The sequence below is a fragment of the Bombina bombina genome, chromosome 1 (genome assembly GCF_027579735.1).
Source record: "Bombina bombina isolate aBomBom1 chromosome 1, aBomBom1.pri, whole genome shotgun sequence".
Taxonomy (NCBI): domain Eukaryota; kingdom Metazoa; phylum Chordata; class Amphibia; order Anura; family Bombinatoridae; genus Bombina; species Bombina bombina.
The window spans coordinates 714137263-714162133 of record NC_069499.1 but is presented as its reverse complement, the minus strand read 5'-3'; the positions used below and the strand labels follow the sequence as shown (position 1 = coordinate 714162133).

The following is a 24871-nucleotide window of genomic DNA, read 5'->3' as shown; positions in this document are numbered from 1 at the left end:
GGATAGCGCATGCCCACAGGAAATACAGAGCACAAGTAAGGGTGTAAGTTTTTTCCACTTTTTGTTCTCCATTGAAGTCTATGGGGAAATAAGTTAACGTGGTGGCGATATTTATACATTTTTCAAAGATTCTTTCCCTCATTTAATCCTATGTGACACACTTAGTTACAAGTTGTGATACTGTTGTTTGTTTAGACACCCTGGTTCTACAACCCCTTTTCTGCAGACCCACTACCCGCAGCGCTGAAGCTGTTTAAAATAATTTGAGTGTAGCTTATTGCATTTACACATCCGTTTTAGAGGTTCTGCGAGGTATCCAAATCATACCATGTTTTGCTCAATAGATAGTGCATTTTTATAAAATACTACTTAGCAGGAATACCAAAAAAGACACCATATGAAATGCAAATGAAATAACATTTTGCCAAACCACCAACATCTAAGATTATGTACTTATGTTATTAAATAAAAGTTAGTAACTGGAAATTAGGAGAAAAAATGTACTTTATGTTTAAAGGCAGTTTTATGTCTCCTGACAATCTGTGCTCAAATGATCTTTAGCCTGAGTATCAAGAGTTAGATGTTCCTGTTATTATCTAGTGTTACTATTATTATAACCAAGACCTATAATAATCTGCCTCTAAGCACAGATGTGCTGTTATAATTTACTGTATATACAATGAATTCTCTTACATATCCTCATCGCATATTTGAAAAAACACTCTTAAAGTCCTTAAACAGATATCTTTAGCCTGTTCTGTGTACAATATGCTATAAAATACTCCCTTTAAACCTATATAAGCTAAAAATATTGTCGGAAACCCACATCTGGTTTGGTGTAGTGAGATATTTTTCTTAAAATAGGTTCTGATTATAAGTATCATTTTCTGTAAATTATGATGGTTTAGGCACTTGACAGATTACTATGGCAACAATGTTTCTATGGCTATGTATTAATAACTACATCAAACCATATAGATCATCCAGTTTCATAGGACTGAATATTGTTTAATTTTATTTAAACATTGTTCATTCACCCGTTTATGCACTTATCCTGTTATCACAAAGCAGATGATGGTTCATTTCCCCAGAAGTGGCTTTTGCTAACCAGTGACCAAATACCTATTTTTTTAAGTTATAATCTGTTAACAATGTCAAATATTTATGTCATCATTTGTTGTTATCTTGGGTTGGGACAGCTTATACTGTATGTGTCATGGCCAGGGATAGGCATGGACCAAGGCTGTGGCGGACATTTTCCAAAGTACAGACCTTAGCACCAAGGTACATTTCAAATTAAAAACATCAAAAAACATTCTCTTTACCAAAGGGTACTGGATGCATGGCGGAATAGCCATCCAGCAGAAGCGATAAAGACAGTGAAGGAGTTTAAACATGCATATCCATAAGGGTATGCTAGATATAAGATAAGGCCAAAAACTAATGAAAGTATTCAGAAAATTGAGCAGACTAGATGGGCCAAATGGTTCCTTTCTGCTGACACATTCTATGTTTCTATAAGTCAGGAGAACAGCCCTTTGCTCTCAAATGGTCCGCACATTGGATGCCCCTGGTATAGTTCCACAAGTCCAAATTAGTCATCTAATCAAACAAATTTAAAATAACATTTATATAAAAACTGTTTGTGGTATACTGGTATAAAATGTTTTCAAAACTTTTACTTTTTATTTTTTTGGTTGTATTGAGAGTCTGCAACTCCTGACCAAACCCACCAACCTTGATATTAATCGCATGATCATCATGGTTGGTTATTTACTTGGTTAGGTAAGGTTTGTCAGAGCAGGCAGCGGATTTCTATTCACAGACACTAGCACCACGCTGCCGCAGAGATCAAGGAATCAGGACGGGTCACGACCAATGTTCCCTCTAAGGCCACTTTTGTGAGTGGCCCAGCATTGAAACAGTTAATAAGGTAACAACACCTTGCAACAAACCAACAGCCTCCAGGGCAGCACTCAGACAGTCCTCCTCTGTATCTCAGTGTCACGCACAGCATACTAGTCTTCACGCTGCGATACCTGATACACCCCCTCTCTCTCTTTGCCGAGCTCCAGACACTCCATTTTAGTTAGCAGTAAAAGGCACAAGGACAACACCTTGTTTTGTCTTTGGTGGTTTTAACCACACCTTGCAGTCCGCATTGTGTAGTGTTTGCTAATTGCTCTAATTAACTGTATCACTGCTGGGCTGCTTATAAAACTGGCCTTAGAGGGAACACTGATCACGACTCATGGGTGGTTAACACAGGCTGTACTGCATGTAGCTTGCTACTTCCCTCTCTCTCACTCACTTTCCCGCTACAGTGCGGCGTCACGCGGGCATAGCCCCAACCCAGCAAAACATTGCACCGCATGCGTCAAGGAGGAGCCAGGCCCAGCATTTATCTGTCCTACTCCTACCTCCCTACTGCAAAACGGGTGGCGGACGCTGCAAGTTCCAGTCATGGACACCAGCGTCCGTGTACAGACACTTTGCCTATCCCTGGCCATGGCTCATAGGTTCTGAACTACTGTAATATTGTTGAGTTTTAAAATGGTATATTTTTTTACATAACGTCTTTTTAAAATATGTTTATATTAGCAATTTGACACCACATTACAAACATTCTGACAATAAATATTTTTTATTTTGTCTCCTTTGCTGTGGCCAATTAAAGAGCTCCTGCAATGATATAATACATAGAGCGATATGAGACAAGTGGTTCTTGTATCCACCCAGTTGACAACTGATGTCATAGCTATGTTAAATACCTAAAAGACAAAATAATACAATCTGAAGAAACCTCTAACACTCCCTGTATATAGAAATATATCCAAGAACTAGGTTCTAAGTGAGAGAAAAAAAGGCAGGCAAAGGGCTTTAACATAGCGAAACATACATATACATATCTAAATATGTATATGTATGTAGTATGTGTGTATATATACAGGTGAAACTCGAAAAATTAGAATATTGTGCAAAAGTTCATTTATTTCACTAATGCAACTTAAAAGGTGAAACTAATATATGCGATAGACTCATTACATGCAAAGCAAGATCGTTCAAGCCATGATTTTTCATAATTGTGATGATTATGGCTTACAGCTCATGAAAACCAAAAAATCCACAATCTCAGAATATTAGAATATTGTGAAAAGGTGCAATATTCTAGGCTCAAAGTGTCCCACTCTAATCAGCTAATTAAGTCATAACACATGCAAAGGGTTCCTGAGCCTATAAATGGTCTCTCAGTCTGGTTCAGTAAGAATCACAATCATGGGAAAGACTGCTGATCTGACAGTTGTGCAGAAAACCATCATTGACACCCTCCATAAGGAGGGAAAGCCTCAAAAGGTAATTGCAAAAGAAGTTGGATGTTTCCAAAGTGCTGTATCAAAGCACATTAATAGAAAGTTATGTGGAAGGGAAAAGTGTGGAAGAAAAAGGTGCACAAGCAGCAGGGATGACCGCAGCCTTGAGAGGATTGTCAGGAAAAGGCCATTCAAAAGTGTTGGGGACTTTCACAAGACACAGACGGATCCTAGACATGGGCTTCAATGTCGTATTCCTCTTGTCAAGCCACTCCTGAACAACAAACAATGTCAGAAGCGTCTTACCTGGGCTAAAGAAAAACAGACCTGGTCTGTTGCTCAGTGGTCCAAAGCCCTCTTTTCTGATGAGAGCAAATTTTGCATCTCATTTGGAAACCAAGGACCCAGAGTATGGAGGAAGAATTGAGAGGCACACACTGCACGATGCTTGAAGTCCAGTGTGAAGTTTCCACAGTCTGTGTTGATTTGGGGAGCCATGTCATCTGCTGGTGTTGGTCCACTGTGCTTCATTAAGTCCAGGGTCAACGAAGCCGTCTACCAGGAGATTTTGGAGCACTTCATGCTTCCTTCCGCAGACGAGCTCTATGGGGATGCTGACTTCATTTTCCAGCAGGACTTGGCACCTGCCCACACTGCCAAAAGCACCAAAACCTGATTCAGTGACGATGGGATTACTGTGCTTGATTGTCCAGCAAACTCGCCTGACCTGAACCCCATAGAGAATCTATGGGGCATTGCCAAGAGAAAGATGAGAGACATAAGACCGAACAATAGAAAAGAGCTGAAGGCCGCTATTGAAGCATCCTGGTCTTCCATAACACCTCAGCAGTGCCACAGACTGATAGCTTCCATGCCACGCCGCTTTGAGGCAGTAATTGCTGCAAAAGGGGCCCAAACCAAGTACTGAGTATATACAGTTTGCATGTTTATACTTTTCAGAAGTTCGATATTGTTCTATGTACAATTCTTGTTTTATTGATTGCATGTAATATTCTAATTTTCTGAGATTGTGGATTTGGGGTTTTCATGAGCTGTAAGCCATAATCATCACAATTATGACAAATCACGGCTTGAACTGTCTTGCTTTGCATGTAATGAGTCTATCTCATATATTAGTTTCACCTTTTAAGTTGCATTAGTGAAATAAATTAACTTTTGCACGATATTCTAATTTTTTGAGTTTCACCTGTATATATATGTGTGTGTGTTTGTGTACATATGTATTTATGTCTTTTACTGTATATTTACTTTACATATTTCACATTCCAATGTACTTCACTTACAGGATAATGTCCTTTTTTATTGTAAATACACATTCCGATATATTGATCTGTATATACCTGTATATCTATATATAGGTATAGATATGTATTTTGCATGAACAGTATCAGATATATATAGAAATATATATTTAATAATAAAAAGTATGTTATTTTTTATGTGAAGAACATAGGAATGTAAAATATGCGTTTTTTATAGATATACAGGTGTAGGTATATACCAGATAAATATATAAATATGTATTTACATTAAAAAAGACATTGTTCCGTATGTGAAGAACACTGGAATGTGACATTTTCATAACTCCTGTCGGGTTAGCGCACAAGTATAGGTGTTTTTTCTTTCATGTAATTGGCAAGAGTCCATGAGCTAGTGACGTATGGGATATACAATCCTACCAGGAGGGGCAAAGTTTCCCAAATATTTATTCTTATTATAATGACTTCTATAGTTGTTTCTATTTTCCCTATGATACCCATCACTTCTCTGGTGGTAATCTTTCTGATATCCACCATTGTAGTTGGGGTAGTTCCATTTTTCATTTTGTCTGTATCTGTTATCTGTTTCATTCTTCTTATATGTAGTATTTGGTGGTGGTATATTTATCTTATTTTCCCATTCTTAATTTCTATGATAATTCCTATCTAGATGTCTATTGGAGTTCATTCTATTACTTTTTCTAAATAATGTCTCTGTTTTGTTATCTCTAAGTAAAGGTTGTTTCGAATCTTTATTCAGAATATTTGTAATTCTTTCATGTAATTGGCAAGAGTCCATGAGTGACGTATGGGATATACAATCCTACCAGGAGGGGCAAAGTTTCCCAAACCTCAAAATGCCTATAAATACACCACTCACCACACCCACAATTCAGTTTTACAAACTTTGCCTCCTATGGAGGTGGTGAAGTAAGTTTGTGCTAAGATTTCTACGTTGATATGCACTTCTCAGCATTGTTGAAGCCCGATTCCTCTCAGAGTACAGCGAATGTCAGAGGGACGTGAAGGGAGTATCACTTATTGAATGCAATAATTTCCCTAATGGGGGTCTATTTCATAGGTTCTCTGTTATCGGTCGTAGAGATTCATCTCCTACCTCCCTTTTGAGATTGACGATATACTCTCAATTTACCATTACCTCTACTGATAACTGTTTCAGTACTGGTTTGGCTATCTGCTATATGTGGATGGGTGTCTTTTGGTAAGTATGTTTTTTATTACTTAAGACACCTCAGCTATGGTTTGGCACTTTATGCATTTATATAAAGTTCTAAATATATGTATTGTACTTATATTTGCCATGAGTCAGGTTCATGTATTTCCTTCTGCAGACTGTCAGTTTCATATTTGGGGAAAATAAAAAAAATGTAAGAATTTTTTTTCTTACCTGGGGTTTAGTCTTTTTTTCAATTGACTACTTCTTGCAAATTGCGGGCGGTATAAGGCTTGCGGGTGCGCAAAATGCTAGACTTTATTGCGTCATTCTTGGCGCGAGAATTTTTTGGCGCGAAAAATACGTCTATGACGCAACTTTGTCATTTCCGGCGTCATAGTGGACGCCGAAGCCTTACACACGGTTGCGTCATTAGTGACACGAGTGTGTCATTTCCGGTTATTATTGGCGCCAAAAAAGTTTTCAGTTACGTTGTGCGTCATACTTGGCGCCAAACTTTTTCATTATTTTAATACCCCATTGATGTTTGCCTCTTGCCTTTTATCTCTATCAGAGGGCTATGCTATTTTTTCCCATTCCTGAAACTGTCATACAAGGAAATTGATAATTTTGCTTTATATGTTGTTTTTTTCTTTTACATTTTGCAAGATGTCTCAATCTAATCCTGCCTCAGAAGTTTCTGCTGGAACATTGCTGCCTGACATCGGTTCTACCAAAGCTAAGTGCATTTGTTGTAAGATTGTGGAAATTATTTCGCCAAATGTCATTTGTAATAGTTGTCATGATAAACTTTTACATGCAGATAGTGTGTCCATCAGTAATAGTACATTGCCAGTTGCAGTTCATTCAACTTCTAATGTACATGATATACCTATGAATTTTAACCCCTTAATGACCACAATGTACCCTGTATGTCACTGGCCGTTAAGGTTTTTTTCAGGACATAATAGCACAAGTCTAGCATGAACACGCTATTAATGCCCTCCCTCCAACAGGCTTTGTGGAATAGAGCAGTCTCAATGCTGGGGGCAAGACCGCGCTATAAAACAATCAAGTCCCAAAAAAAGGCCAGTGACATACAGGGTACGTCGCTGGTCCTTAAGGGGTTAAAGAATTTGTTTCTGATTCTATCCAGAAGGCTTTGTCTGCATTTCTACCTTCTAATAAACGTAAAAGTCTTTTAAAACTTCTCATTCAGTTGATGAAATTTCAAATGACCAACAACATAATAATTTATCCTCCTCTGATGAGGATCTATCTGATACAGAAGATCCTTCCTCAGACATTGACACTGACAAATCTACTTATTTATTTAAAATAGAGTATATGCGTTCTTTATTGAAAGAAGTGTTAATTACTTTGGATATTGAGGTAACCAGTCCTCTTGATGTTAAGTCTAATAAACGTTTAAATGCTGTTTTTAAACCTCCTGTGGTTTCTCCAGGGGATTTTCCTATTCCTGAGGCTATTTCTGATATGATTTCAAAGGAATGGAATAAGCCAGGTACTTCTTTTATTCCTTCTTCAAGGTTTAAAAAATTGTATCCTTTACCAGCAAATTCTATAGAGTTTTGGGGGAAAAAACACAAAAGTTGATGGGGCTATTTCTACTCTTGCTAAACGTACCACTATTCCTATGGAAGATAGTACTTCCTTTAAGGATCCTTTAGATAGGAAGCTTGAATCTTATCTAAGGAAAGCCTATTTATATTCAGGTCATCTTCTCAGACCTGCAATTTCTTTGGCTGATGTTGCGGCTGCATCAACTTTCTGGTTGGAGAATTTAGCGCAACAAGAATTGGATTCTGACTTATCTAGCATTATTCGCTTACTGCAATATGCTAATCATTTTATTTGTGATGCCATTTTTGATATTATCAAAATTAATGTTAGATCCATGTCTTTAGCTATATTAGCTAGAAGAGCTTTGTGGCTTAAATCTTAGAATGCTGATATGACATCTAAATCTAGATTACTATCTCTTTCTTTCCAAGGTAATAATTTATTTGGTTCTCCATTGGATTCTATTATTTCAACTGTTACTGGGGGAAAGGGAGTTTTTCTGCCTCAGGATAAAAAACCTAAGGGTAAATCTAAGGCTTCTAACCATTTTCATTCCTTTCGTCAAACTAAAGAACAAAAACTCAATCCTTCCCCCAAGGAATCTGTTTCCAATTGGAAGCCTTCCTCAAATTGGAATAAATCCAAGCCGTTTAAGAAACCAAAGTCAGCCCCTAAGTCCGCATGAAGGTGCGGCCCTCATTCCAGCTCAGCTGGTAGGGGGCAGATCAAGGTTTTTCAAGGATATTTGGATAAATTCTGTTCAAAATCAATGGATTCAGAGCATTGTCTCTCAAGGGTATCGAATAAGATTCAGAGTAAGACCTCCTGTGAGAAGATTTTTTCTCTCACGTATCCTAGCAAATCCAGTAAAAGCTCAGGCTTTCCTGAAGTGTGTTTCAGACCTGGAGTCTTCAGGAATAATCATGCCAGTTCCTTTTCTGGAACAAGGTTTGGGGTTTTATTCAAATCTATTCATTGTCCCAAAGAAGGAAAATTTATTCAGACCAGTTCTGGATCTGAAAATTTTGAATCGTTATGTAAGAGTACCAACTTGAAAGATGGTGACTATAAGGACTATTCTGCCTTTTGTTCAGCGAGGACATTATATGTCCACAATAGACTTGCAGGATGCATACCTTCATATTCCGATTCATCCAGAACATTATCAGTTCCTGAGATTCTCTTTTCTAGACAAGCATTACCAATTTCTTGTTCTTCCATTTGGCCTAGCAACAGCTCCAAGAATCTTTTCAAAGGTTCTAGGTGCCCTACAATTTGTAATCAGAGAACAGGGTATTGCAGTGTTTCCTTATTTGGACAATATCTTGGTCCTAGCTCAGTCTTTACGTTCTGCAGAATCTCACACGAATCAACGAGTGTTGTTTCTTCAGAAACATGGTTGGAGGATCAATTTACCAAAAAGTTTCTTGATTCCACAGACAAGGTTCACCTTTTTAGGCTTCCAGATAGATTCAGTGTCCATGATTCTGTCTCTAACAGTCAAGAGACGTTTAAAATTGGTTGTAGCCTGCCGGAACCTTCAGTCTCAGTCATTCCCTTCGTTGGCTATGTGCATGGAAGTTTTAGGTCTCATGACTGCAGCATTGGACGTGATCCCCTTTGCTCGTTTTCACATGAAACCTCTACAACTTTGTATGCTGAACCAATGGTGCAGGGATTATACAAAGATATCACAATTAATATCCTTAAATCCCAATGTACGACACTCTCTGACATAGTGGATAGATCACAATCGTTTAGTTCAAGGGGCTTCTTTTTTTCGGCCAACCTGGACTGTGATCACAGCAGATGCGAGTCTTTCAGGTTGGGGAGCTGTTTGGGGGTTTGGAAATCTCATTAGGTGAGATTACCAATAAATGTTTTAGAACTCCGTGCAATTCTCAGAGCTCTTCAGTTTTGGCCTCTTTTAAAGAGAGAACCATTCATTTGTTTTCAGACAGACAATATCACAGCAGTGGCATATGTCAATCATCAGGGTGGGACTCACAGTCCCCAAGCTATGAAAGAAGTATCTCGGATACTTGCTTGGGCGGAATCCAGCTCCTGTCTAAGCTCTGCGGTGCATATCCCAGGTGTAGACAATTGGGAGGCGGATTATCTCAGCCATCAGACTTTACATCCAGGGGAGTGGTCTCTCCATCCAGATGTGTTTTCTCAGATTGTTCAGATGTGGGGTCTTCCAGAGATAGATCTCATGGCCTCTCATCTAAACAAGAAACTTCCCAGATACCTGTCCAGGTACAGGGATGTTCAGGCGGAAGCAGTGGATGCGCTGACACTTCCTTGCTGTTATCATCCTGCTTACATTTTCCAGCCTCTAGTTCTCCTTCCAAGATTGATCTCCAAAATCATCATGGAACAATCGTTTGTGTTTCTAGTGGCTCCAGCATTACCACACAGGTTTTGGTATGTGGATCTGGTTCGGGTGTCCAGTTGCCAGCCTTGGCCACTTCCGTTAAGGCCGGACCTACTGTCTCAAGGTCCGTTTTTCCATCAGGATCTCAAATTATTTAATTTGAAGGTATGGAAATTGAACGCTTAGTACTAAGTCATAGAGGTTTCTCTGACTCAGTGATTAATACTATGTTACAAACTCGTAAATCTGTCTCTAGAAAGATTTATTATAGAGTTTGGAAGACTTACATTTCATGGTGTTCTTCTCATAAATTCTCTTGGCATTCTTTTAGAATTCCTAGAATTTTACAGTTTCTTCAGGTTGGTTTGGATAAGGGTTTGTCTGCAAGTTCCTTGAAGGGACAAATCTCTGCTCTTTCTGTTTTATTTCACAGAAAGATTGCTATACTTCCTGATATTCACTGTTTTGTACAGGTTTTAGTTCGTATTAAGCCTGTCATTAAATCAATTTCTCCTCCTTGGAATCTTAATTTGGTTTTGAAGGCTTTACAGGCTCCTCCATTTGAGCTTATGCATTCTATGGACATTCAACCACTTTTTTGGAATGTGTTGTTCCTTTTGGCTATCTCTTCTGCTAGAAGAGTTTCTGAGCTATCTGCTCTTTCTTGTGAGTCTCCTTTTCTGATTTTTCATCGGGATAAGGCAGTTTTGTGGACTTCTTTTCAATTTTTACCCAAGGTTGTGAATTCTATCAACATTAATAGAGAAATTTTCGTCCATTCCTTGTGTCCTAATCCTAAGAATTCTTTGGAAAGATCCTTACATTCTTTGGATGTGGTAAGAGCTTTGAAATATTATGTGGAAGCTACTAAAGATTTCAGGAAGATTTCCAGTCTATTTGTTTTATTTTCTGGTCCTAGGAAAGGTCAGAAGGCTTCTGTTATTTCCTTGGCTTCTTGGTTAAAACTTTTGATTCATCAAGCTTATTTGGAGTCGGATCAGGCCCCACCTCAGAGAATTACAGCTCATTCTACTAGATCAGTCTCCACTTCATGGGCCTTTAAGAATGAAGCTTCAGTTGATCAGATTTGCAAAGCGGCAACTTGGTCCTCTTTGCATACATTTACTAAATTCTACCATTTTGATGTATTTGCTTCTTCAGAAGCAGTTTTTGGTAGAAAAGTTCTTCAGGCAGCTGCTTCAGTTTGATTCTTCTGCTTTTGATTTAAGTTTTTTTCTTTCATTTATGAGAATAAACTTATTTTTTTGGCTTGTGGATTAATTTTTTCAGCGGAAAATAGCTGTTTTTATTTTCATCCCTCCCTCTCTAGTGACTCTTGCGTGGAGTTCCACATCTTGGGTATTGCTATCCCATACGTCACTAGCTCATGGACTCTTGCCAATTACATGAAAGAAAACATAATTTATGTAAGAACTTACCTGATAAATTAATTTATTTCATATTGGCAAGAGTCCATGAGGCCCACCCTTTTTTATGGTGGTTATGATTTTTTGTATTAAGCACAATTATTTCCAAATTTCTTTTGTTGATGCTTTCTATTCCTTTCTTTATCACCCCACTGCTTGGCTATTTGTTAAACTGAATTGTGGGTGTTGTGAGGGGTGTATTTATAGGCATTTTGAGGTTTGGGAAACTTTGCCCCTCCTGGTAGGATTGTATCAAATACGTCACTAGCTCATGGACGCTTGCCAATATGAAAGAAATGAATTTTTCAGGTAAGTTCTTACATAAATTATGTTTTTCAGTTTGAGCTCTCCATTGACTTCTATGGGAAAAGAAGTTAACATACTTACAATATTTTTTGCGCACTTAGGCCTAGATTTGGAGTTTGGCAGTAGCCGTGAAAACCAGCGTTAGAGGCTCCTAACGCTGGTTTTAGGCTAACTCCGGTATTTGGAGTCACTCAAAAAAGGGTCTAACGCTCACTTTTCAGCCGCGACTTTTCCATACCACAGATCCCCTTACGTCAATTGCGTATCCTATCTTTTCAATGGGATCTTTCTAACTCCGGTATTTAGAGTCGTGTCTGAAGTGAGTGTTAGAAATCTAAAGACAAAACTCCAGCCGCAGAAAAAAGTCAGTAGTTAAGAGCTTTTTGGGCTAACGCCGGTTCATAAAGCTCTTAACTACTGTACTCTAAAGTACACTAACACCCATAAACTACTTATGTACCCCTAAACTGAGGTCCCCCCACATCGCCGCCACTCGATTAAATTTTTTAACCCCTAATCTGCCGACCGCCACCTACGTTATACTTATGTACCCCTAATCTGCTGCCCCTAACACCGCCGACCCCTGTATTATATTTATTAACCCCTAATCTGCCCCCCTCAACGTCGCCTCCACCTGCCTACACTTATTAACCCCTAATCTGCTGAGCGGACCGCACCGCTACTATAATAAAGTTATTAACCCCTAATCCGCCTCACTAACCCTATAATAAATAGTATTAACCCCTAATCTGCCCTCCCTAACATCGCCGACACCTAACTTCAAACATTAACCCCTAATCTGCCGACCGGAGCTCACCGCTATTCTAATAAATTTTTAAACCCCTAAAGCTAAGTCTAACCCTAACACTAACACCCCCCTAACTTAAATATAATTTAAATCTAACGAAATAAATTAACTCTTATTAAATAACTTATTCCTATTTAAAGCTAAATACTTACCTGTAAAATAAACCCTAAAATAGCTACAATATAAATTATAATTACATTGTAGCTATTTTAGGATTAATATTTATTTTACAGGCAACTTTGTAATTATTTTAACCAGGTACAATAGCTATTAAATAGTTAAGAACTATTTAATAGTTACCTAGTTAAAATAATTACAAAATGACCTGTAAAATAAATCCTAACCTAAGTTACAATTAAACCTAACACTATACTATCATTAAATTAATTAAATAAAATACCTACAATTACCTACAATTAAACCTAACACTACACTATCAATAAATTAATTAAATACAATATCTACAATTATCTACAATTAAACCTAACACTACACTATCAATAAATTAATTAAATACAATTCCTACAAATAACTACAATGAAATAAACTAACTAAAGTACAAAAAATAAAAAAGAACTAAGTTACAAAAAATAAAAAAATATTTACAAACATAAGAAAAATATTACAACAATTTTAAACTAATTACACCTACTCTAAGCCCCCTAATAAAATAACAAAGCCCCCCAAAATAACAAAATGCCCTACCCTATTCTAAATTACTAAAGTTCAAAGCTCTTTTACCTTACCAGCCCTGAACAGGGCCCTTTGCGGGGCATGCCCCAAGAAGTTCAGCTCTTTTGCCTGTAAAAAAAAACATACAATACCCCCCCCCAACATTACAACCCACCACCCACATACCCCTAATCTAACCCAAACCCCCCTTAAATAAACCTAACACTAAGCCCCTGAAGATCTTCCTACCTTATCTTCACCATACCAGGTTCACCGATCCGTCCTGAAGTGCTCCTCCGATGTCCTGATCCAAGCCCAAGCGGGGGGCTGAAGAGGTCCATGATCCGGCTGAAGTCTTCATCCAAGCGGGGCAGAAGAGGTCTTCCATCCGATTGAAGTCTTCATCCAGGCGGCATCTTCTATCGTCATCCATCCGGAGCGAAGCGGCAGCATCCTGAAGACCTCCGACGCGGAACATCCATCCTGCCCGACGCGGAACATCCATCCTGATCGGAACAGCCAATAGAATGCGAGCTCAATCTGATTGGCTGATTGGATCAGTCAATCGGATTGAACTTGATTCTGATTGGCTGATTCCATCAGCCAATCAGAATATTCCTACCTTAATTCCGATTGGCTGATAGAATCCTATCAGCCAATCGGAATTCGATGGACGCCATTTTGGATGACGTCATTTAAAGGAACCGTCATTCATTGTTCAGTCGTCGGGCAGGATGGATGTTCCGCGTCGGAGGTCTTCAGGATGCTGCCGCTTCACTCCGGATGGATGACGATAGAAGATGCCGCCTGGATGAAGACTTCAATCGGATGGAAGACCTCTTCTGCCCCGCTTGGATGAAGACTTCAGCCGGATCATGGACCTCTTCAGCTCCCCGCTTGGGCTTGGATCAGGACATCGGAGGAGCACTTCAGGACGGATCGGTGAACCTGGTATGGTGAAGATAAGGTAGGAAGATCTTCAGGGGCTTAGTGTTAGGTTTATTTAAGGGGGGTTTGGGTTAGATTAGGGGTATGTGGGTGGTGGGTTGTAATGTTGGGGGGGGGGGTATTGTATGTTTCTTTTTACAGGCAAAAGAGCTGAACTTCTTGGGGCATGCCCCGCAAAGGGCCCTGTTCAGGGCTGGTAAGGTAAAAGAGCTTTGAACTTTAGTAATTTAGAATAGGGTAGGGCATTTTGTTATTTTGGGGGGCTTTGTTATTTTATTAGGGGGCTTAGAGTAGGTGTAATTAGTTTAAAATTGTTGTAATATTTTTCTTATGTTTGTAAATATTTTTTTATTTTTTGTAACTTAGTTCTTTTTTATTTTTTGTACTTTAGTTAGTTTATTTCATTGTAGTTATTTGTAGGAATTGTATTTAATTAATTTATTGATAGTGTAGTGTTAGGTTTAATTGTAGGTAATTGTAGGTATTTTATTTAATTAATTTCATGATAGTATAGTGTTAGGTTTAATTGTAACTTAGGTTAGGATTTATTTTACAGGTCATTTTGTAATTATTTTAACTAGGTAACTATTAAATAGTTCTTAACTATTTAATAGCTATTGTACCTGGTTAAAATAATTACAAAGTTGCCTGTAAAATAAATATTAATCCTAAAATAGCTACAATGTAATTATAATTTATATTGTAGCTATATTAGGGTTTATTTTACAGGTAAGTATTTAGCTTTAAATAGGAATAATTTATTTAATAAGAGTTAATTAATTTCGTTAGATTAAAATTATATTTAACTTAGGGGGGTGTTAGTGTTAGGGTTAGACTTAGCTTTAGGGGTTAATACATTTATTAGAATAGTGGTGAGCTCCGGTCGGCAGATTAGGGGTTAATAATTGAAGTTAGGTGTCGGCGATGTTAGGGAGGGCAGATTAGGGGTTAATACTATTTATTATAGAGTTAGTGAGGCGGATTAGGGGTTAATAACTTTATTATAGTAGCAGTGCAATCCGCTCGGCAGATTAGGGGTTAATAAGTGTAGGCAGGTGGAGGCGACGTTGTGGGGGGCAGATTAGGGGTTAATAAATATAATATAGGGGTCGGCGGTGTTAGGGGCAGCAGATTAGGGGTACATAGGGATAATGTAGGTAGCGGCGGTTTACGGAGCGGCAGATTAGGGGTTAAAAATAATATGCAGGGGTCAGCGATAGCGGGGGCGGCAGATTAGGGGTTAATAAGTGTAAGGTTAGGGGTGTTTAGACTCGGGGTACATGTTAGGGTGTTAGGTGCAGACGTAGGAAGTGTTTCCGCATAGCAAACAATGGGGCTGCGTTAAGAGCTGAACGCGGCTTTTTTGCAGGTGTTAGGTTTTTTTACAGCTCAAACAGCCCCATTGTTTCCTATGGGGGAATCGTGCACGAGCAAATTTTTGAGGCTGGCCGCGTCCGTAAGCAACTCTGGTATCGAGAGTTGAAGTTGCGTTAAAAATGCTCTACGCTCCTTTTTTGGAGCCTAACGCAGCGATTCTGTGGACTCTCAATACCAGTTATTTTTATGGTGCGGCCAGAAAAAAGCCGGCGTTAGCTACGCGGGTCCTTACCGACAAAACTCCAAATCTAGCCGTTAGGGTTTACGCTCCCACGCAAAAATTTTACTTTTATCTTGTAGTGCAATCACAACCTGACACGCAAAAAAAGCCTCTATCTGCGCTCCACTCCTAATCTAGTGGCCCTTGTTGTGTCTGCAGATCTTTTGCAATGCAGTGAATAATTTCTAAAGCATAAGTAATAAATTGGCATAAATGTCCCTTTATTTTTGTTGTGGTGCTTGTACCAGGAATCATAAATGCTTGTTTTCCTTTTTTTTGGTTTAGTAAGTACATATTTAAGACTATCCTAATAAATGGGAGAAGTGTTTAAAGGGACATGAAGCACAACATTTTTATTTCATGATTCAGATAGAGCATGTGATTTTAAACGACTTTCTAATTTACTTCTATTATCATTTTTTTATTCTCTTGGTATCTTTTGTTGAAAAGCAGGGACGTATGCAATGGAGCCGGCTCCTTTCTGGAGCACTATATGCAAGCAGTTTTGCAAGAAAGTTATCCATTTGCTAGTGCACTAAATGGTAACACTATGGGCTTGATTTATCATGCTAAGGCGGATAGGGACGGACATATTCGCTCCTGTCAGCCGTAGGTCGCCTCTGGCGGACGGAATTCCTCTGGCGAGACCGGAGAGATTGAATTTCTCCACCTAAGAGGTGAAGAAGAGGTTAGGGAAGCAGCCGTTTGATGACCACTGCTTGAGAACCTGAAGTCGTAGGGGGGGTGAAGGCAGACGAAGCGTTTGATAAATCGACACCTATATTCTCTCATGTGGTGCTCCAGATGCCTACCTAGGTATCTCTTCAACATAGAATATCACGGTAACAAAGCAAATTTGATAATAGAAGTAAATTGAAAAATGTTTTAAAACGGTGTGCTCTTTCTGAATCACAAAATATTTATTTTGGGTTCCATATCCCTTTAAGTGTAAAAATAGGTGTGATTTTATAAAAAAAAAAAACATCTATACAGGATGATTTATTGGTGCAAGAATTCTATGCTTGCTGTTTTTCTACTTTAAGGGGTAGATGTATCAAGCAGCGGATGCTGCAATCTACCCCGGAAGATTCTGGCTCACCGGAAAGTTAAGTTAAGAAGCAGCGGTCATAAGACCGCTGCTCCTTAACTTGTCCGCTACCTCTGAGGTGGCGGACAGCAATCATCTCGATCAGATACGATAGGGTTGATTGACACCCCCTGCTAGCGGCTGATTAATATGCTTGTGTAATGATAAATGCCTACAGCATATGCTATCGTCATTTATCGATGTCGGGCGGGCATGTCCGCCCGCAAGTTGATAAATTGGCCCGTAAGAGTTTTGGTAAATAAAAAAGTATGCACTTATTGTCAAAATGTCACCCCTCTCTCAAATTAGAAATATGAGTACTTTTTAAATGTATCAGATATTTTTTGTTTACAAATAGTATTTTTTGGGGGCATTTAAGTACTTTACCTTCTAGTTTCCAATTACTGCTTTTCACTGAAAAACAAAGGTATAGACTAATACTAAATGACTAATACTTAAAGTGACATAAAACAAGTTGGGATAGAGACAAAATATAATAATATGTACTTTAATTACTTTACCTGCAAATTTATACTGCAGTGCCTCGCCATTAACCATTTATTTTTAGTTTCTGAATTATAAAGCTCTAAACCCCCCACATTTCTTTTTATGGCTGTAACTATATCTATTGTTCTTTTGGTAGAATGCAAAAATGCATAGGGATTATCTGCTGGAGCATGCCTAGAAGCTGTGCACTCAGTTGAAATACAATGCCTGTGTTTAAACACTGATAAGAGGGGTGGAGTTGGCTGCTCCAGGCATTTTTAGCTTTGTAATCATTTTGCTTATTTTTGAAAATGATTTTAAAATACTTGCCAGCAATTTTGAAAAAAAAATTTATGCAAACTATTTTTAATTAATTAGCCCTTTTAGGATATGCACAGATCTCAATCTTTTTTATGTCCCTTTAAAGGAATAGTCTTTTCAAAATTAAACTTTCATGATTCAGATAGAGCATGCAATTTTAAGTAACTTTCTAATTAACTACTATTATCTATTTGTAATAATGTAAGCATAGGAGCCGGCCCATTTTTGGTTCAGTACATGGGCAGCACTTTCTGATTGGTGTCTTAATGTAGCCACCAATCAGCAAGCTCTACCCAGGTGCTGAACCAAAAATGGGCTGGCTCCTATTCTTACATTCAAATAAATATATCAAGAAAACAAAGAAAAATTGATAATAGGAGTAAATAAGAAAGTTGCTTAAAATCGCATGCTCTATCCGAATCATAAAGTTTTTGAGTTCAATGTTTAGGAATTTACTTATTAATACTACAGAAAATTAGACAAATAATAAAAATCACTTTTGTATTCTGGGTGTTAGCTTTACAGTAATTTTATGTTAAAAGAATTTTTATTTCAGTTCCAAAAGCAAATACAAACACTTATCATCCGACAGTTACATTGTCAATAAAGGTCTTTAGTTCTTACACAGATTACCATTCTGTTTATCGCTTTACAGTAATTTTTTAGGTAAATATATATGTATGATCTGCTGAAACATTTGGTTTGTGTGGGTAAGTCACAAGAAAAAAAAAAAAACACAGTAAAATTGATTTTTAAAGCCAAACAGTGCAAAAGTCTAAACAATGGTTAAGAACAGGAGTTTGAAATAGCAAAGCAGAGAGAGTTAAAGGGTACAATATACACCAGTTTTCATATAACTGCATGGAATAGACACTACTATAAAGAAGAACATGGTCTAAAAATCCAGTATAAAACCTTATAAAAACTTACTTAAAAGTTCCTACTTTAGCACTGTTGAAAAGGTTAGGCTGGGACACCCACTGAAATGGTCTGGAAAGCAAAAAGAGCAGACCCTCCCCCTTCCCCTGCATAAGAAAAGACCCTTTACACAAACAGGAGCAAGCTGAAGACGGTAGACAACAGTCTACTTCTAAAACTTTTGGGCTTGGTTAGGAGTCTGAAAATCAGCACAATGTTAATTAAAAATAAGCAAAACTATACATAAAACCCTGTATGGGCTATATAAATGGATTATGTACAAAACATTTATGCAAAGAAAAATGTAGTGTATAATGTCCCTTTAATTCATGATTTTAATATTATTTTAGTAACTCAAACTCATGAGGGGACATCTCCGTAATCACACATCAAATGCCACCCAGTTTAGCCTGATTTTATGAAACTGTCAATAACTAAAAATATCCCATTTAAAAGTGAATATCTTATTGACAACCACACAGACCTTGCAACTATTAAATGAGTCTACTGAAACTGCATAGTGCATGCATAATATACAGGTGCAGTATTTACTGCTGTATTCATTTTAGAAATGGCTATGACAAAATCACAGATTTTCACAGATATTTTCTACTGTCTTTAGATTTTATGATCGTTGGTAAATTAAAAAAATGGCAAGCAATGCTACTACTTGTAGAAAACAGGAATATTAATGATATAAGGCCACATGTCTGCATTACATAAAATAGTAACATGGTATGTGCAAGAAGTGGGTAGGTGGAACTTACCTCTGCGAATTGCAGCCAAAAGGTCACTTCTGGCGTCACTCATTGGGATAATGGGAATCTGAGGTTTTCTTGGCTCCACAGTGATGGGCTGATGGGAGGCTGAGTGTGCAGGAGAGGCAGTGAATGTTGGGGGGCCAGGTGGTGGCGGGGGTGGAGCTACAGGAGGACCAGTGGTACCAGGCTGAGGGGGAGAGCTTGAATAAGGACATGGGGGTGCAGGAGGAGGAGCAGGGATGTAGGCTGAGAGGGCCATTGATGCTATGTTGGGGGCCATCGGAGTTGGTGCTGAAATGGGGCTGTCAAAAGCAGTTTGAGCAGAAGGGATGACTGGAGGAGGAGGTGGAGGTGCTGGAGGCACAAAGTATTCAGTCATTAGCACCTGCTGACCACTGCAAGAAAAAAATAATAGACTTGTTCATAACACTCTATATTATCTAACACAAAACAGAAAAAGGGAAAGTTATAGCTTAAAGGGACATTCTAATGTACAATAACACATACACTAATTAGTGCTCGGTACTTGTAAAGACATCTAACACACAGATAAAGTCCTGCTCGGGAGCTGCCAGTCAGCCAATCAGGAATGACAGTTGCACAACCAGTTGTGTTCAGCTCACATATACTTATGTATGTGTTTAACCCTTTTGTGGTCTAACAAATTAGAGCATCTAATACCCCCTTAATAACAAATACAAATGTAACAAAATGTAACTGGAATAGTTACATAGTTGAATATTTATATACAACTATGCACATATTAAACTAGTGTATACTATATAACATTCAGTTTTAAACAACTTTCCAATTTACTTCTATTACCAAATTTTCTTAGTTTTCTTGGTATCCTTTGTTGAAAAGCAGGAAGATAAGCTCAAGAGTGTACATATATCTGCAGTGCTATATGGCAGCACTTTTGCAAGACTGTTATACAATAGCAAGAACACTAGATGGCAGCAATTTTCCTGCAATGTAGTGCAACAGACGTGCACTCTACCTATCTAGGTATCTCTTCAACAAAGAATAATATGAGAATGAAGCAAACTTGATAATAGAAGTAAAAGGGCAACTTTTTTAATTGTATGCTCTTTCTGAATCATAAAATAAAAAAAATTGGATTTCATGTGCCTTTAAATTTCAGGAAAAAACAGGGACCACTAAAAAGTGGCACAATTCCTTATGTACATATAACATTTTTTTTTTACAATTTTGTAACACAAGATATATTATATTGTAAAAGTGCAAGCTGTTTGTGCATGATAGCATATAATGTATTACAGGATTGGTGATAGATAGATAGATAGATAGATAGATAGATAGATAGATAGATAGATAGATTCTAGTCTGCTGTAGTGAATCAAAAGAGAAGAATTTTGTTTCAAATAGAAAAAAATATGATTAATACTTTAAATGATCATTTTGAGTTAAAATCCTCTCTTTTCAATAAACAGGGTAATTGCAACTTGTTTACTCATTCTGGCACACGTGTTAGCTATTGACAACAAGGATCAGCATCTGGTCTGTAACAATGCCTTCTCTGGATTTGAATGAATTTCAATGAATAAACCGACTTGCTCCAGCTGAGCTCTCCAAGGTCCTGAAATATCTCTTTACTGAATGCACAAGCCCAGTACTGGGAAACTTAGTTTAAGTAGTTTTATTTATTTAAGTAAGGATGTTGATACCATATTGATATTTTTGGAGACATCGGTTCATACTAAACTCTTTTGATACCTGTCCCTTTGTCCCTGATATATTTAGAACCATTCTTTTCCTCTTATTGGTACTTTGTATGAGCACACACAGAATAACACAGCAGTTAGCACTTAAAGGGACACTAAACCCAAATTTTTTATTTCATGATTCAGATAGAGCATGCAATTTTAAGCATCTTTCTATATTTCTCCTATTATCAATTTTCTTCGTTCTCTTGCTATCTTTATTTAAAAAGCAGGAATGTGATGCATAGGTGCCGGCACATTTTTGGTTGAGAACCTGGGTTATGCTTGCTTATTGGTGGGTAAATGCAAGCCTCAAATAAGCAAGCGCTATCCATGGTGCTGAACCTAAAATGGGCTGGTTACTAAGATTTACATTCCTGCTTTTAAAATTAAGATAGCAAGAGAACGAAGACAAATTGATACTAGGAGTAAATTAGAAAGTTGATAAAAATGTCATGCTCTATCTGAATCATTAAAGAAAAAAGATGGGTTCAGTGTCCCTTTAAGTGCTTGTTTTTTTAAGATGTATGTATGTGCTGGCTGTAGTTGTAAAATCACCTTAATTGTGCACCATTACCTGCACACAAAGAGTAGTAAATATATATAGCATAAAAGCAAAAACAAAATTTCTGCCTATAATTAGCTACTGCCTGCATTATTTGGAACAGTATTTTTAAAATATCAATGGTGTAGGTTAAGAAGTGCAAACTACACCTAGGTAGTGGCACTACTGGTCAGCCTGCCAATGGAACTAAAATATGATGTAAATACATTTTCCCCTTGTTCTTCCCATATTAATTCATGCTCAAACCTCATCAAATCCCATGGAACTGCAAAAACAAGCCTCAGGAAATCCCTCATTAACCCTTTCAGTCCATAGCATAACAGACATTTTAAAGAAAGTAATTAGCTTAGAGCAGGGCCGGATTGGCCTACCAGGATACCAGGAGATTTCCCGGTGGGCTGCAGCAGCTGGGGCTGGAAAGCTACAATTTAAAGGGCTGACTAATGGATGCAACTGGGTTGTAGGGTGCCTATATAACTTAAATCTGACATTTTTATTTAATACAAAGTAATATAATTTAATTCTGAAAACAATACTGGGGAAGGAGTGTCCCAGTAACCCCCTTTGAAAAAAATGGTGCATGTGCATTCTACCGACTCAACGGAAAATAGGGCTGGTCTTTATAATTTTCCAGGGCTGCTTTTTATTCCCAGTCCAGCCCTGGCTTAGAGTTAACAAGTAAACTTCTTATTTTCAATATAATCTAAGCAAACTCTTCATTACACGTTGGCTTATTTAAGTGCTGAGTATATTTATTTTAAGGTGATATAACAAGTTTAATACAATGGAATTTTTGTGACATGGAAAAGACTTTTCAGCCGTTTTACTGTTCAAGAAACAGACAGTTACACTTGGGGCTCACATTCCATGCAGTTGAGTTATTGGTGCATTTGCATAGTAACTACAAAAACAGGAACATTTCTAAAAGCAAAGGATCTTAGCTGCATAGCTGATTGGGTCAGGACATGACTGACAACCTGGGATCAGTGAAAAAGGAACAGACACAGAGACTTCTCAGGTGATTATGGATGAATTATTTAAATGAACATTAATACTTAATTTCCTACCCTTTTTAAACCTGTGAACATTTTAATGATGGTGTTTACTATACTGGCACCAGGACATACTGTAACTATCTCCCTCTTATACATATTATCGTCAGTAAAATAGAAAAAAATATTAAAGTACGTCCTAGTATTTTTTTTTACATTTCTTGGCTATACAATATTTGCCCTCCATATCCTCCTGCTTTACAAACAGTCATGCTTTAATGTCCGGATGGGGAAACTGTGGCTGTGTCTCTGAGTCTATAACCCTTCACCAATTTAGTTTGCAACATCTTGATAAAATTAATCACAGCATGATAGAGTCCTGTGAGTAGTAGGGCTTTCAGCAGAAGGAGTCATTGCAAAAATGTACCTTTTAAAAGATTTTTTTTACATGGTGATACTCTGCAAAGGTAAGTTAATATAGTTATAGTAAAGGGGCAGTAAAGTCAAAATTAAATGTTTGTGATTCATACAGCACATTCTCTAATCTGATCAAATTGGCTTTGTTCTTTTGTTATCCTTTGTTGAAAAGCAAACCTAGATAAGTTTAGGAAAAGCCACGCACTACTTATATACATACTGTCATTAGCTCCCACAATGTTTTCAGCCTCCCTGTAGTGTATTGCTGCTCATGATCCTACCAAGTTTTTACTCTTCAACAAAGGATACCAAGTGAATGAAGCAAATTTGATAACATAATTAAATTGGAAAGTTGTATAAAATTGCATACTCTATCTAAATCACGAAAGCCTAATTTTGACTCTATTGTACCTTTAGTTAGTGCTTATCTGGGGAGCATGTCTGTACAAACAAAGCCGAAGAAGATGATGTAAGGACATTCATTTCTGTTGCATTTAGCACATGAAAAGAAGTTAAATGCTGCATACATTTATATTCTTTTAAACAGGATATTGTACATTGTTTTCTCATTTGAAAATTAATAGGTGAGAATTATACAATAGTGTTCAGAAAGCACCAGTCAAATCTCGGATGTATTATCACCAGCAAATATTACATATACAGTTAATGTACTGGCGCAGAAAATAAGGGTTGTGGAGGCTAACTATACATGCAGTGATCTACACCAATAACTATTTACTGGCAGACTCCTTCCTCTGAAAAACCATAAACAAATGAACTCCTTAACAACAATACCTCCATTGCATTAAGCCAAGAACTTGTAACCCCTGTGGCCCCTCAATTGCAAACAAATCTCAAGGGTCTCCTGCCTATCATAAACCTCCACTGTAATCTTCGTGACCCTTCCCAATGCAACACCATAAGACTGTCCCCTCCTCTCTGAACCACAAAAATGCAAATACCTCCCTACCCCGAGGATCACTTCTGACATAATGGGCTGACTACTATAATGTTTCTCCACCTCAGAGTAAAATATTTGTTCCTGTAGAGTAAAATGTTATGTTTTTATGAGGATGTGGGAGTTCTGATTATTACACAGACAATAGAGAGAAACAGTTCTGAGGCAGAGAAACTGCAATTTTAGGCCTCTTATTATGTATACATATACTTAGGCCTTTTAGATATATTAATATTTCATAGGAGGAGTAAGATGCCGGAGTGTAAATAATAGCAAATAATAACAGCAAAACCCAAAGGACTGAAAAATGAGCTAAGCTGAATTTGCAATGTTCAATCTTGGCTTACCCTACTTCAAAACGGGCGACCCCTCCACATAGCGCCAAAGCGTGGGCGTTGGGGTACTTGCTGCTGCCGGGAACACACACTTTTAGCAAGGTACAAGCCAAAAGTAGCAGAGATCCTTGTAGTTGCAGGGGGATCAACCGGATCGCACCGGGTCCACACTCCTGTGATTCTCCTTCAGAGGCAGCTCCCGTCTCCGTCTGTATGTGCCGGGTAAGCACTGATGCTCCTAACGCTGCTCCAAGTGACGCCAAGACTGGGCGTGTAGTGGTGCCGCAGCAGTCTCCAATCGATGGGTCCGTTTCTGAAGCCTTGGCTCAAGGTCCAATCAGAGGACACTCCTCTCCGGCAACAAACAAACTCAACACCTTGCAGGGGTGGAATGGCTCAAGTTTGCTGGACAAAATATCAGATGAAAAAAGGAAGAGAGCAGAGCCATCCAAAAAGTTAAAACGTAGCATTTATTTTACCCCAAAGGGTGGATAAAAGTTCAATACATCACCATTAAAACCACAACAGTGCAAAAGTTCACAAGTAAGCTGTGCTAAGCATACGCGTTTCGGCGAGTAGCCGTAATCATAGCTTAACCTAAACACAAATACTGCAAAATTTATTTACATAATAACACAGCCATTGGATAAAACCTAATTGGTCACAGCTTAATCGAACTAAATAATTAGGGTAATATACCAGCCCTCATTTTTAGCAACTCCTAGTAAGGGACACATATATAGCTTTTTAACCCTTCATGACATTGTGATTCATTTGTTCCACTGATAGTCAAATGTGACTAGTCGCAATCGTGCTAATTTAC

At 37.9% G+C, this 24871-nt stretch overlaps 1 protein-coding gene across 1 annotated transcript in view; it reads right to left on the bottom strand.

Moving 5' to 3' along the window:
* LOC128639495 (actin-binding protein WASF3-like) overlaps window positions 1-24871 on the bottom strand; it is a 128562-nt gene that overhangs the window by 956 nt on the left and 102735 nt on the right. Inside the window, exon 7 of the mRNA XM_053691638.1 lies at window positions 19064-19452. Coding sequence (XP_053547613.1) covers window positions 19064-19452 — 389 coding nt within the window. The remainder of the gene's footprint in view (window positions 1-19063; window positions 19453-24871) is intronic.